A 13,783-nucleotide genomic window follows, 5' to 3' on the forward strand; every position below is an offset into this window, starting at 1 on the left:
AGGCTTGGATGTTATTCTGGGCAATGACCTCACTGGTAGAGATGTTTTCCCATGCCCAGTCGTAACCTCTGAACCAACTGTAATTGACCATTCTGCATTAGCCAAATGTTTCCCTGCCACCTTTCCTGCATGAGCAGTAACGCATGCCCAGGCAACGAAATTCAGAGATGTCGTTTACCTCTCTGAAACGTTCTTGGTTAATTCAAAAGATTGCAATTTGGTCCCTAAGGAAACTGTTGAAAAGGGCTTTGATAATGCAGAGGTTGTGCCAGAACCAAATTCTGTTTTGGGGTTAGTAAGTTAACAATTGTTGGCAGCTTCTCCGAAAACAGACCCCTCATTAGCAAGGTGTATTGAGTCTGTGGTAGGACTCAAGAGAAAAAGCTAGTGGTAAGGTGAGGTATTTCTGGGATGACCAAGTGTTAATGCAGAGTTGGAGGCCAAAAGCTCATGCTGCCCTTAATGACATTTACCAGATTGTCTTCCCGCAGTCATATAGGGAGAACGTATTGAAAGTTGCTCATGAGCATGTGCTTTCAGGATATTTAGAGGACACAAAGACATTTCGAGATGTATCTCTTTACTTTCTCTTTGTTCTCTCTGTCTTGCTACCTCCCCTCCCTAACCCCTAGACAGGAGGGCAATGTAACATGTTTATCAAGGCACCTGTAGTCATCTGAGAGCTGATTAAATTCTGTACTATGTTTGGCTTACCTCACATCTTACAAACTGATCAGGGTACAAACTTTACTTTGAGACTTTGCTCGGAATCAGACATGTACTCTCAAGTGCATGTCACCCGCAATCCCAAGGGGCTCTGGAAAGCTTCCAGACACTCAAAAGGTTCGCCCTTACAAGCCAAATATAATTGGATGATCAATTCCATTTTAATCCTCTTGTAAAAGAACAGCACCAGCGCCATAAGTACTAGCGTCCACTGAAAGTAAAAATTGTCAAAATTTGGAGCAAGTAAAACAGGAACATTAGCCAACAACAATTTTGCATGATCAATAACACACTGACATTGCTCTTACCATTCAAAAAGTCTCTTAGGATTTAACAAGTCAGTCAGTTGTGTAATTGCACTCGCAAAATTCTGACAAAACCCCCTATAATAACCCACCATTCTGTAGATCATGTCTTGTAGTTGTAATTGAACACGTAGGGACATCAGGTAAGGACATTGACGATCAGACAATGCGAACTCAAAACACACAGGACTAAATACACAAGGAAATTGACTAAATTAACAGGGAGCAGGTGAAGACAATTATACAATTAACATGAAGGGAAGGTAGGGCACAGAGAGCACATGGCACGAGACAAAAACAATAAACAGAGTCCAGAGATGTGACAGTATGAGATATTCGGACCAAGAAGATAATTCTCTAGCACGAGATGTTAACAGCACCTGCCAATAACCTTTCAGAAGATCGAATTTACTAACAATTGGTGCAGAACACACTCGTTGATTCTGGGCAAAGGGTAACAGTCAGGCTTTGTCAAGGATTTAAGCTTCCGGTAGTCTGTACAAAATCAAGTAAAATAAAAACTCAGTGACACAGACTATATGATCAGTACTCCTGATAGGCGACGCAAAACTCTGGTATGTCACATCAATATGTTAAAGAGGTTTGTTAGCCACTCTCACCCTGATTCTCCATCTGAACCTGTGTCTCCCGGTATCTGTTGCTATGGTGACATGCAACCAAGTCTCAAGAGTTAAAAAAGCTACTCAAGTAACTCATCAAACTGTTGGAAGGTTGCAAAATTCTGCTGTTTTGAAGGATTTGTCCTTGCTCACTTAAGTTCTGAGCAGAACAAGCAGATTATTTAGCTGATGCTTCGTTAGAGTCACTGTTCTATGATGTGCCAGGCAAAACTCAGTTCTAGAGCATGACATTGATGTAGGTCAAGCTAAACCAATTAAATAGCATCCATACAGTGTTAATCCAACCAAGCGCAACATCATGAAAGTTGAAGTTGAATATATATTACAGCACTGCCTGGCCCGTCATTGTCAAAGTCCCTGGAGCTCACTTTGTTTTTTAGTTCCCAAAGCAGATGGGATGTATAGACAGAGTAGGATCTGTTGACTTTGTCACAAAATTGGATTTGTTGCAAGGCTACTGGCAAGTGACTCTGACTGCCCATGCTCCTCTCACAGACCTACTTAGCACATCAAGAGTTTTTAAGTGGAGCTATGAATGTGACAGAGCTTTTGAAGCAGCAAAAGCAGCGGCACGGCTGGTATTCAGTGAGCCCAAAAGAACCCATGTTACACCTCTCTTTATCTCCTCACATTGGCATTCTGTCTGGACTAATTCTATCTTGAACTTTCTGCATTGTAATTCATCCTGCTGTATTGTAACGCATCCTGCTGTGTAGTGATTTGCTTTTGTCTGTGGAATGATTTGCTTTTGTTATGTAATAATTTGCTTTTGTGAAGCTGCTTTGGAACAATAGCCATTGTAAAAAGCGCTATACAAATAAACTTGAATTGAATTGAATTGAATTGGCTACCGATTGCAGCTCACATCAAGTTCAAGGCACTGATGCTTGCATATAGAACAACCACAGACTCGGCACCGGTCTACTTACACTCACTATTACAAATCTACACACCCTCTAGAAGTCTGAGATCTGCTAGCGAGCGACGCCTCGCGGTACCATCTCAAAGAAATCACTCTCCAGAACTTTCTCGTTCTCTGTTCCTGGCTGGTGGACCGATCTTCCCATACATATCCGGAATGCTGGATCTCTGTCAATCTTTAAGAAACAGCTGAAAACTCACATCTTTCAGCAATACCTGACCTCATCATAAAAAAAAATTTACTCTCACTTCTCCTCCCCCTTGTTTATTCCTTCCATTCTGGCGTGCACTAATTTGAACACTGCCTGTGACTGGGTGTTACAAGCAATTACTCTGTCTGTTTGTCTCTCAAAAAAATGAATCGCTGTTGTACTCTCAATTGTAAGTCGCTTTGGATAAAAGCGTCTGCAAAATGACTAAATGTAAATGTTAATGTAAATGCAAAAGATCTCTTGTGTAATGCTCCTGTGCTTATGGCACCTAACTTTGAGTTGCAATTTAAGCTGCAGGTGGATGCTAGTACCTCTGGTGCTGGAGCAGTCCTGATTCAGGAGGACTCTCGCGGAATCAATGTCCTACTTCTCCAGGAAGTTCCTGAAGCATCATCAGACCTAAAGTATCATTGAGAAGGAGGCTTTGGCCTTACTATGGGCCTTTTGGGTCATTACTATGAAGCATTTTGAAGTGTACCTTGGAAGTAGTGCCATCCCTATCTAAAGACCATAACCCTCTGACCTTCCTTTCCAACACGTCTTCTTCTAACCAGCGGTTGATGCAATGGGCCCTCAAACTACAAGACTACAATACTGAAATTTAGCACATCAAGGGCACTGATAACATTGTGGCTAATGCACTTTCCAGAACTGGGGACATGGAAATTTAAGAGGTGTTATACCATTAAAAGGCTGTGCCAGTGGACACTGCTGTTTGGTCTGTATTCTTAAGGGTGGGGGTGTTACGTCCCTTGGCCTTTGATTTCTCTTTTTGTTTTTTGTAAAATTAAGTGAAGCTGTAGGGAGAGAGTGCCTTTTTTCTTTGGATCTCATTTTCATCCCTGATTTTGGTTTAATTAGGAGTGCAGGGAAGTGTTATGTTATTTGTTTTAGTTAGTTCTGTTTCCTAAATAGGTAGAGAACTGTTTTAATTGTTGTTTTAGACCTTGCACTCTCCTGAGCCATTGCTTCCTGTCTCTTATGTTAAACTCATGGTCTTTTCCTTTTATATGATAAACAATAGACAATGTGTTATTATTTAAACTAAAACTTTGATGTCTTCATCCTGGGACAGAGGACTGAAGTGTGTTCTCACCGTTCTTTTCTTTGTTACCCTTTTGCTACCTCTTCTCCCTAACCACTAGACAGGAGGGAACATAACAGTAGTCTATTCAAAAGTCTAGTCTATTCATTTGTAACTCTAACGAGAGCAGTCTCAGTACTATTGTACTGTCTAAATATTGACTGGTAATCCTCTCATGATACCATTTTCTTTAAGTAGGAATATAATTGTAAGGATACTATTTTTTAGTAGTTCATAAAGTCATTACTGCTATGCTGTTTTTCGTTAGTTTCTGTTAAATCAAGTTTTTCTGTTCTTTTGGAAGTGTTAAGGAATTAAGATAAATCAGGAAGATTACTTACAAAGCAGTCTTGTGGTGGAAGTGATAGTTCTGCCGTACTTGTAATAACGTGCAGATTTTATGGTTTTAGATATATTGGAGTTCACACAAGTTTCAACACCATTAACGCCAATTTTTCAATGTGACTATTAAATCCAGAGTATGATTTAAAAAATGAGTAGATCCTGATAATGTTATACGCAGCACTGTAACTTTTAACAAGTTATATTTAAAGCATGCCATTTGAGAAGTACTGGGACTATTGCCATAAATTGTAGCAACACCTCAGCTTTTTGGACATGGCTTATTTTTATAGCAATAGTTTATGGGGGTGCACTCAAACAAATGACTAACTCAACTCAATGACTGAACCAACTCAATTAAATTATGTGATTAAGGACAATGGTTTCACTTAACCAAACTGTGTTTTATTTCTATGAAAGGAATTTTTTAAATGTTTGGAAACTCTTTGCAATGTGTCAACACAATTTAATAGGACGAATCTATGTAAAATAGTAAAGTCCAATTAACTCAATTTATTAAGCTTAAACCAGTTAAGTTTAGTGAACATGTTTTGGTTTTATTAAAAACTGTCCAAATGTCCTTCACTTGTTCCACTCTAGTTTTTAATAAACCAAAACATCACTAAACTTAACTGGTTTAAGTTACAAGGAAGTGAAGAAATTGAGACAATTTAGCAAAAAGAAATTTAGTAAAAACATCCAATTTCACATAGATTCCTTCTCATTCAACTGGGTTGGCACAACAAGAGTTTGCATAGATATAAAAAAAAAAATACAATCATATAAATAAAACACAATTTGGTGGTGTGGAACCACTGTACTTAATTACATAATTTTAGTTATTTTTTTTCTTGTGTCACGTTCTCTGGACTCTTTGTTTATGTTTTTGTCTCGTGCCATGTGCTCCCTGTGCCCTGCTGTGTCGTATTAATTTAGTCCATTACCCCGTGTATTTAAGTGCTGTGTTTTGAGTTCTGTTTGTCCGAGCGTCAAGGTCTATACCCGATGTCTACACCCGATGTCTACACCTGTGTTTAGCCTGCCTGCCTGTTCTACCTGCCTGCCTTTTTGTACCTTTATTTTACCATTTTGAGATTAAACCCATTTAAGTTTATTTACGTCTCGTGAGCTTCGTCCCGCGAAAGCGCAACCGTGACAGAACGCTCGGACCATAAAAAAGTAAATAGCGGCGTATTTTCCCCCTTTTTTTTGTTTGCCATGTTTGCCCAGTATAAAGACCCAAACTTCCTCATCCGCCTGCTGGAGCAGGGGGATTGCTCTCTCGAGGACTATACCGAACTTTTCCTCGAACTGGCCAACGACTCCCGCTACCCGGACAGCTTTCTGTGCGGACTCTATTTCCGCGGACTTAACACCTCCAGCCAAGCGCAGCTGTCCGGGAGCGGTCCTCGAGAGAGCATCGCCGCGTGCATCGAGTGGGTGCTGGTGTCGTGCAAATCGTCAATTACTGTTGCGCTTGAGGACAACGACACCAGCCCCACTCCAGATCCAGAGCCTAGCCCATCCCTTCACCGCAAGGTCGAGCCCCAGCCTGAGCCCACCGCTGAAACGGGGGCGGAGTCGAGCGCGACCACGGACCCATCGCCAGAGAGAGCGACAGAGCCGTGGAGCGCAACCGGACCCGAGCCGTATACGTCAGACCAGGTGCGCGAGCCAGCAACGGAGCTCCCCGCGGTGGAGACAGCCGACTGCGATGAGAGCGCGGAGTGGAGCTCTGCCTACTACACATCTGCTGAGGATGAGCTGATCATCCACCTGGGGCTGCTGGATCTGCAAAGGGAGCTGGATGATGTGGACTTGGACTTAGACTGGGCACCTCCTGTATCCTGAGTTCCTGTTCCCGTTCAGCTACCCCGTTAGCCCGCTGGTTCCGCCCAGCCGCCCCGTTAGCCCGCTGGTTCCGCCCAGCCGTCCCGTTAGCCGCTGGTTCCGCCCAGCCGTCCCGTTAGCCCGCTGGTTCCGCCCAGCCGTCCCGTTCCAGTGCCCGCGCCACGTGCGCTCCGTCCCGTTCCAGTGCCCGTGCCGCGGCGCTCCGTCCCGTTCAGTGCCCGCGCCACGTGCGCTCCGTCCCGTTCAGTGCCCGTGCCGCGTGCGCTCCGTCCCCGTTCAGTGCCCGCGCCACGCGGCGCTCCTCCAGTGCCCGCGCCACGCGGCGCTCCTCCAGTGCCCGCGCCACGTGCGCTCCCTCCAGTGCCCGCGCCATGTGCGCTCCCTCCAGTGCCCGCGCCACGTGCTCTCCCTCCAGTGCCCACGCCACGTGCGCTCCCTCCAGTGCCCGCGCCACGTGCGCTTCCAGTTTTCCCACCCTAGTCATACCACGTCGATGGATCCCAGCAGCCCCTGCGCTCATCCTCAGCTCACCATCTGGAGCTCGCCACGAGTCTGCCGGTCTCCATCGCCGTCGAGGTTGAAGGATCCCTCGCCTCACCGTCCTGCCTCCGAGACCCAGACTCCTCCTCGGCTCGTAGACCCGTCGGCTCCCCCTGGGCTCCTAGCTCCCCTCCTCTCCTCTTCGGCTCTCCGTCTCCACCTCAGTCTCCTCCACCACCTGCTCCGCCGCCGTCGGTCGGCCCCATGGAGTCGATGGCTGCTCCTCCTCCATGGCTCCTCCCTCCGTTGGCTCCACCTTGGACCACCATAGCTGGGCTCTGGATCTCCTCCTGCTCCGGACTCCTCCTGTCTCCTTCCTGGCTCCTCCCTCCGTCGGCTCCACCTTGGACCACCATAGCTGGGCTCTGGATCTCCTCCTGCTCCGGACTCCTCCTGTCTCCTTCCTGGCTCCTCCCTCCATCTACACCTCCTTGGACCCTTCTGCCTTCTGCCTGCCCCCTCCTGGGGATCCGTCCTCCACCAGAACCTCCTCCCAAGACCCGGTATCCCCAAATCCTAGTCATTTTGGTTTTTGTTTGATGTTACCCTTTAGGTGCGAGGACGCACCTTCCGGGAGGGGGGGGTAATGTCACGTTCTCTGGATTTTTTTGTTTGTTTTTGTCTCGTGCCATGTGCTCCCTGTGCCCTGCCTTCCCTCCGTGTTAATTGTATTATTGTCTGCAGCTGTGTCGTATTAATTTAGTCCATTACCCCGTGTATTTAAGTGCTGTGTTTTGAGTTCTGTTTGTCCGAGCGTCAAGGTCTATACCCTATGTCTTTACCCGATGTCTACGCCTGCCTGCCTGTTCTACCTGCCTGCCTTTTTGTACCTTTTTATTTTACCATTTTGAGATTAAACCCATTTAAGTTTATTTACGTCTCGTGAGCTTCGTCCCGCGAAAGCGCAGCCGTGACATCTTGAATGTATTATAAATAGTTTTTATTTGTGAAACATCAATTAAATAGTTGCACCTAATTTGGTTTGGGTGTTTTCTGTATTTTCTAGTTCAGGGAACAGACACCGTCTCTATAGTGTGATATGTAGGTGAAAGAGTCTCTATGTGCTGAGAATTAACTGCCTTCTGTTATGTAAGGCGGCTTGCAAACGGTCAGTTTAGCCAGTCTGTCTTCTTCCTGACCTGGGCTCAATTTAGTCAAGTACTAGCTTTAAAACAATGTGCCATATTTCTAGAGAGAAGAGTGGCACCAAAACTTGGTAGGATGAAGACTATCTCTTTTCAACAGGTCAAACTTTTGGGACAGACCAATTGTCTATGAAACCTGTTATTCTGCATAGACCACTTAGGCATTCAGTCATTGAGAGACAATAGTCTGCTGTATATCTCGTCACCAAGTTAAGCAGGAAGGGACCAGAGCATATTACAATGTCTGACATCGTACTTGCAAGTTCACACACCTCTTTAATGTTATTTTTAGTGACCTAAACATTTGTAAAAATTTACCAGTTTGTGTGTTTATATTTTATGCTTTCTATTGCTTTCTATAAAATATAATCAATTTGTTTTGCAGAAGTCTGTGTTAATCATTGTAGTGATCAGTCCGAAGTATAAGACAGATGTTGAGGGAGATGGATCTGATCAACATGGATTACACACCAAGTACATACACACACAGGTGAGTGTGTATCATTCTTTAAATTTCCTTCTCATCCTTCTATAAACCTGTGTGAAAACGCATATTTAATGTTTTTATCCTATAAGATGTAACAATTGACCATCAGGGAATGCTCTCACTGAAGCTATAACTACCTCACATTTTTTAAAATTATTCTGAACTCTTATCTCTAACACACTCTGAAGGTATTATACTTAACCCCTTTGTACTGATTTACTTTTCCTTTGGGTTAGCTGTGCATGCTTTTGATTTATTTTTTTCAGATCCAAAATGAATTCATTCTGCAAAGATGTCTAAACTTCAGATTGGTACCAGTGCTGTTTCCCAGTGCTAACCAAGTAAGTCAACAAAAAAGAAGAAAAAAAAAAACACATATGAGAGAAAACTGTTTTAACATTGTACTGAATAGCAGGGTGGTTTAATAAGATGAGGACCCCCTTTCAGCTGGAAAGGGGGCCTCACTGGGCCCTTAGGACTGTTGACGAGTACTAAGGGGGACTGAGGATGAAGAGAATTTGTCCCCTGGGCACCATTTAAGACCTTATTGATCAGATTATGTTTCTGCTGATTTGTTGGGTTAACTGTGCATAATCGTCTTGTATTTTCCTAACACAAAAAAAGTTAAACAGCTTAATTAAATGGGGATTTGGTATGCCAGAAGTTTAAGTAGGAAAGATTCTCACTACTGGTGGCATATAGATCATCAACCTTGACCAAGACATGATCTACAGCGTTTCCTCACTGGTAAAGGTAACCACAACATAGTTAAATCAACCCATAAAGCCACTGCATTAATGCTTCATAGATACACAAAATCAAAGGTGCTGCAGTTAACATTTAAAAACTGTTTTGCAGCTGCAATAAACAGTCTGTAAATAAATCTCAATACCGGTTCTGTTGCAATGCAACTTCTGAAGAAAAACAATTTTTTGTGATGTCTATTTGACATGCTTTTCTAATTTAAAGGGTTAACTGGCCTAAAGATTTTAATAAGCCCAAGATTTACTCACCCTCGAAAAATCATAGGTGTATATGGCAATTTTTAATAAAATACTGATTGTATCAGTCTGAAAGAAGAATTAATCAACTATACAACAGATGTGAGGAAGGTAAATTGCTTTTGTGGGTCTGCGAAAATTATGTTGATTAAAAAAAAACACTAATTTACTGGAAGCACAGTTGCCAGTAATATACTATTAACTTATTGCTTGTTTTTGTAGCATGTTACTGTTATACTACCATCAAACAGCTTAAGCTTAACTTTAGTATTCAACAACAGCAAAAAAAAATAAAGTTGCTGAATAATTTTTAATTTTCATTCTTTCTTTCAGGTAGGCTATATTAGTAAACTCATTTAGGGAATAGTGAAAGAGGGTGTAGGGGGTTATTTGAAACAGCCTCCGAGTGTCAACTCTGAGCGCTGTTACTTCACAGGCAGTGTTGTGTATGAGTAAAACATCTGATTACCTTTAAGTACTTTGCTGATGACTTAAAAAGTTTTAAAGACTTAAAGTTAATGAGATATATGAATAATTATAAATAATTGTGCATTAGTGATGAACACCTGCTGTTATTCATTGAGTGATGATTGTCCATTATTGAAGACACCTGATGTTAACAAGCAGAATCACCAAAAAAGAAAACCCCTTTTTTTTGTTACCTTTACAGTGGTCAATGTTTATTTTAGTTAGGCTCTTGACCCTTGACTTTGCAATACTGTGGTGTTTTGCTGTTATAACTAGTTATAATAACCAGACGAAGAGCAGAAATCTTAGGTGGAGGTGCTTATACTCAAAGTTAAATTTTCTTTGTTGATTACATCAACCTTTTGATTCCACAGTGAATGATTGTTTTATTTTTTTCAAGCAGATTTTGGATTTCATACTACTCAAGCTGTACAGATTTTTTTTAAAAAACGTTTGAAAAGTTGTTCTTTTAGGCACAAACAGATATCAAGAATCAGTGTTTGTATCTTAACAATGGTGGCAAACAGATTTATTTATTCTTTCATTCAATGCTGTATGGGAGCCATTAATGAGTTTTTCTGTTTGTTAACATAAGGTGTCTCTGATAATGGACAATCATCACTTAATGAATCTCTTAATTATCTTATAATTTTAACACTCTGTAGTGTTGGCACATACAGACACCAAGCATTGTTAATTTGACAGTAAGGATTGTGCTGTGTACATATATTAAGTAAACAAAATGTTTTTTTGGATGCAGTTATTTGCAATATGTTGTTTGACGCTGGAAATAACTTCCAGTATGTATGAAGAATGCCATGATATTACAATGTGTTGCTTTCTCTGGCAGAGTCATGTTCCATTGTGGCTACAGAGCACACGTCTGTACCGGTGGCCTGAGGATGCTTCGGACCTATTACTTCGCTTACTCAGAGAGGAAAAATACATCATCCCTGCTCTGGGAAAAGAGCTGATGCTCACTATTAAACCCCTGTAAAAGAGAATCTTGTGATATCATGTTTAGAATGTTTTATTTTATGTTATTAGTTTTTATGAGAAGTGTGAACATCTTCCACCCAAACATTTAAAACAATTTTATTATTCTCAATAGTGATTCTAATAACCGTTTTCCTTTCTCTTTCATGTGATTTTGGCATAAAGGTAACAACAACAGAGTTTGTTAGATCAACCCGTAAAGCCACTGCATTAATGCTTCATCAATACACAAAATCATAGGTGCTGTCTCAATACCAGTTCTGTTGCAATGCAACTTCTAAAGATTTTTTTTTTTTTTTGTGATGCCTATTTAACATGCTTTTCTAACTTAAGGAGTTAATTGGCCTAAAAAAATTACAATTAGCCCATGATTTACTTACCTTCAAGATATCCTATGTGTATATGACAATTTTTAATAAAACACTGATTGTATCTGAAAGAAGTGTTGTGTATGAGTACAGCTTCTGATTACTTTTGCGTGCTTTGATGACTTATAAAGGGTTAAAGACTTAAAGTTAATGAGATAATTAAGTGACTAACTAAATGTTAATTGTGCATTAGTGATGAATTACAGAGGATTGTATGGTGATGTCTTATTGGTTAAAATTGTCGCCATCATGGAAATCAGTGTTTGCTTTAGTTGTGCACTAATATGTTGCTAATGCTCAATATAACGGAAGAATAATAAAAATGTCTGTTGTTTTTAACTAGAATTTGAATTCATCCATTTCACAAAGTCTTCTTCAATGTAGAACATCACATAAGATGTTTCTAGAATGTTTTGTTTTTTAAACTTTATTTCTTTATAGTGATTAGCGTTCTCTTTGGTTGGGCACTTAGAAGTTTATTTACGTTATGGTTTTCTTCCTATTGCAATGGGGGTAACAAACGACAAACACAGTGGGTGTGGCATCAGGCCTTGGGGAGGCTTTTTATTAAAATAAGTATCCAAAAGAGACACAGGGGAACTGGTGTTCTCGTCACGCTGCATGGGAAGTGAAGGTTGGGAAGTGTTCCAGGGGAAGGGTCCAGTGATGGGTGGGGGCGGCGTAATCCAGCCACACGCACTCCCTCCCTGAATTCACAAGGACATCAGCGTGCATCCACAGAAAAAGAAACTGGTCTCTCGAGCAGAAGCTCGATCTGCATTTAAGAGCCTCGATTCACTTCAGGTGTGCCTCGTCACATGCCGCCAGACCTGTACAATCCCACGCCCCTCCTCTTAAACACACCCACTCCCGTCGGGATCCTAGTAAAGGGCAGCGAATAGAAGATTGTGATAAAAGGAGAGGCAGCTGATTATTAGCAAAACTAGAAACAAACTGAAAAGGCTTGTTCTGGTTGGAAACTGTGAGAAAAATCTTTCTCTCACCAAGAAGAAGCTTTTAAACCATATCGAGCCTTGTTTCTTTATTTTTGGTAAGAAGCACAAAAACAGCATTTCTGCTCATAGATGTCAGAGCTAAGCAAAATGGGAATTTTGCGCTCTAATATAACTTTCTATGTCCAAAGCTAGAAACACACTGAAAAGGCTTGTGTTTTACATAGAAACAACATAAAAAAGCTTTCTCTCACTGAGAAACAACTTTTAAAGCAGGTCTGGGCTTGTTTTCAGTTCATTTGCTCAGAAACACTCAAACAGCATTTCTGCTCATAGAAGTCAAAAACTAAGCAAATTGTGGGTTTTGTGCTCTAATATGACTTTCTGTGTCCAAAGCTAGAAACACACTAAAAAGGAAAACACACATAGAAATGGCATGAAAAAGCTTTCTCTCACTTAGAAACAACTTTTAAAGCAGTTCTGGGCTTTTTTTGAGTTCATTTGCTCAGAAACACTAAAACAGCATTTTTGCTCATAGAAGTCAAAAACTAAGCAAATTGTGGGTTTTGTGCTCTAATATGACTTTCTGTGTCCAAAGCTAGAAACAAAACTAAAAAGGCTTGTTCTCCTTTGAAACTGCATGAAAAACCTTTCTCTCACGGAGAAACTACTTTTAAAGCAGTTCTGGGCTTGTTTTGGGTTTATTTCCTAAGAAACACTAATACAGCATTCCTGCTCATAGAAGTCAAGAACTAAGCAATTTGTGCCTTTTGAGCTGTAATATGACTTTTTGTGTCCAAAACTAGAAACACACTGAAAAGGCTCGTTCTGTCTTGGAACTGCATGAAAAAGCATTCTCTCACACTGAGAAACAACCTTGAAACTGCATGAAAAAGCTTTCTCTCACTGAGAAACAACTTTTAAAGCATGTCTAGGCTTGTTTTGAGTTCATTTGCTTGGAAGCACTAAAACAGCATTTCTGCTCATAAAAAGTCAAAAACTAAGCAAATTGTGCTTTTTGAGCTGTAATATGACTTTTTGTGTCCAAAATTAGAAACACACTGAAAAGACTCATTCTGCCTTGAAACTGCATGAAAAAGCATTCTCTCACTGAGAGACTTTTAGGCTTGTTTTGAGTTCATTTGCTGAGAAGCACTAAAACAGCATTTCTGCTCATAAAAGTCAAAAACTAAGCAAATTGTGATTTTTTGAGCTGTAATATGACTTTTTGTGTCCAAAACTAGAAACACACTGAAAAGGCTCATTCTGCCTTGAAACTGCATAAAAAAAAGCTTTCTCTCGCTGAGAAACAGCCTTTAAAGCACTTCTAGGCTTGTTTAGACTTCATTTGCTCAGAAGCACTTAAAAAGCATTTTTACTCATAAAAAGTCAAAAAATAAGCAAATTGTGCTTTTTGAGGTCTAATATGACTTTTTGTGTCCAAAACTAGAAACACACTGAAAAGGCTCATTCTGCCTTGAAACTGCATGAAAAAGCTTTCTCTCGCTGAGAAAAAGCCTTTAAAGCACTTCTAGGCTTGTTTTGAGTTCATTTGCTGAGAAGCACTAAATTAGCATTTCTGCTCATAAAAGTCAAAAATTAAGCAAATTGTGCTTTTTGAGCTGTAATATGACTTTTTCTGTCCAAAACTAGAAATACACTGAAAAGGCTCATTCTGCCTTGAAACTGCATGAAAAAGATTTCTCTCGCTAAGAAACAGCCTTTAAAGTTCTTCTAGGCTTG

At 41.1% G+C, this 13,783-nt stretch overlaps 1 protein-coding gene across 1 annotated transcript in view; it reads left to right on the plus strand.

The window, feature by feature from the left end:
* The window catches only part of LOC122325046 (E3 ubiquitin ligase TRAF3IP2-like), a 36,241-nt gene extending 25,083 nt beyond the window's left edge, over positions 1–11,158 (plus strand). Inside the window, exons 6-8 of the mRNA XM_043219880.1 lie at positions 8,153–8,257; positions 8,521–8,595; positions 10,574–11,158. Coding sequence (XP_043075815.1) covers positions 8,153–8,257; positions 8,521–8,595; positions 10,574–10,720 — 327 coding nt within the window. The 3' untranslated portion in view covers positions 10,721–11,158. The remainder of the gene's footprint in view (positions 1–8,152; positions 8,258–8,520; positions 8,596–10,573) is intronic.
* The last annotated feature ends 2,625 nt before the right edge of the window (positions 11,159–13,783 follow it).

Source organism: Puntigrus tetrazona, chromosome 20, assembly GCF_018831695.1.
Source record: "Puntigrus tetrazona isolate hp1 chromosome 20, ASM1883169v1, whole genome shotgun sequence".
In the NCBI taxonomy this organism is placed as follows: domain Eukaryota; kingdom Metazoa; phylum Chordata; class Actinopteri; order Cypriniformes; family Cyprinidae; genus Puntigrus; species Puntigrus tetrazona.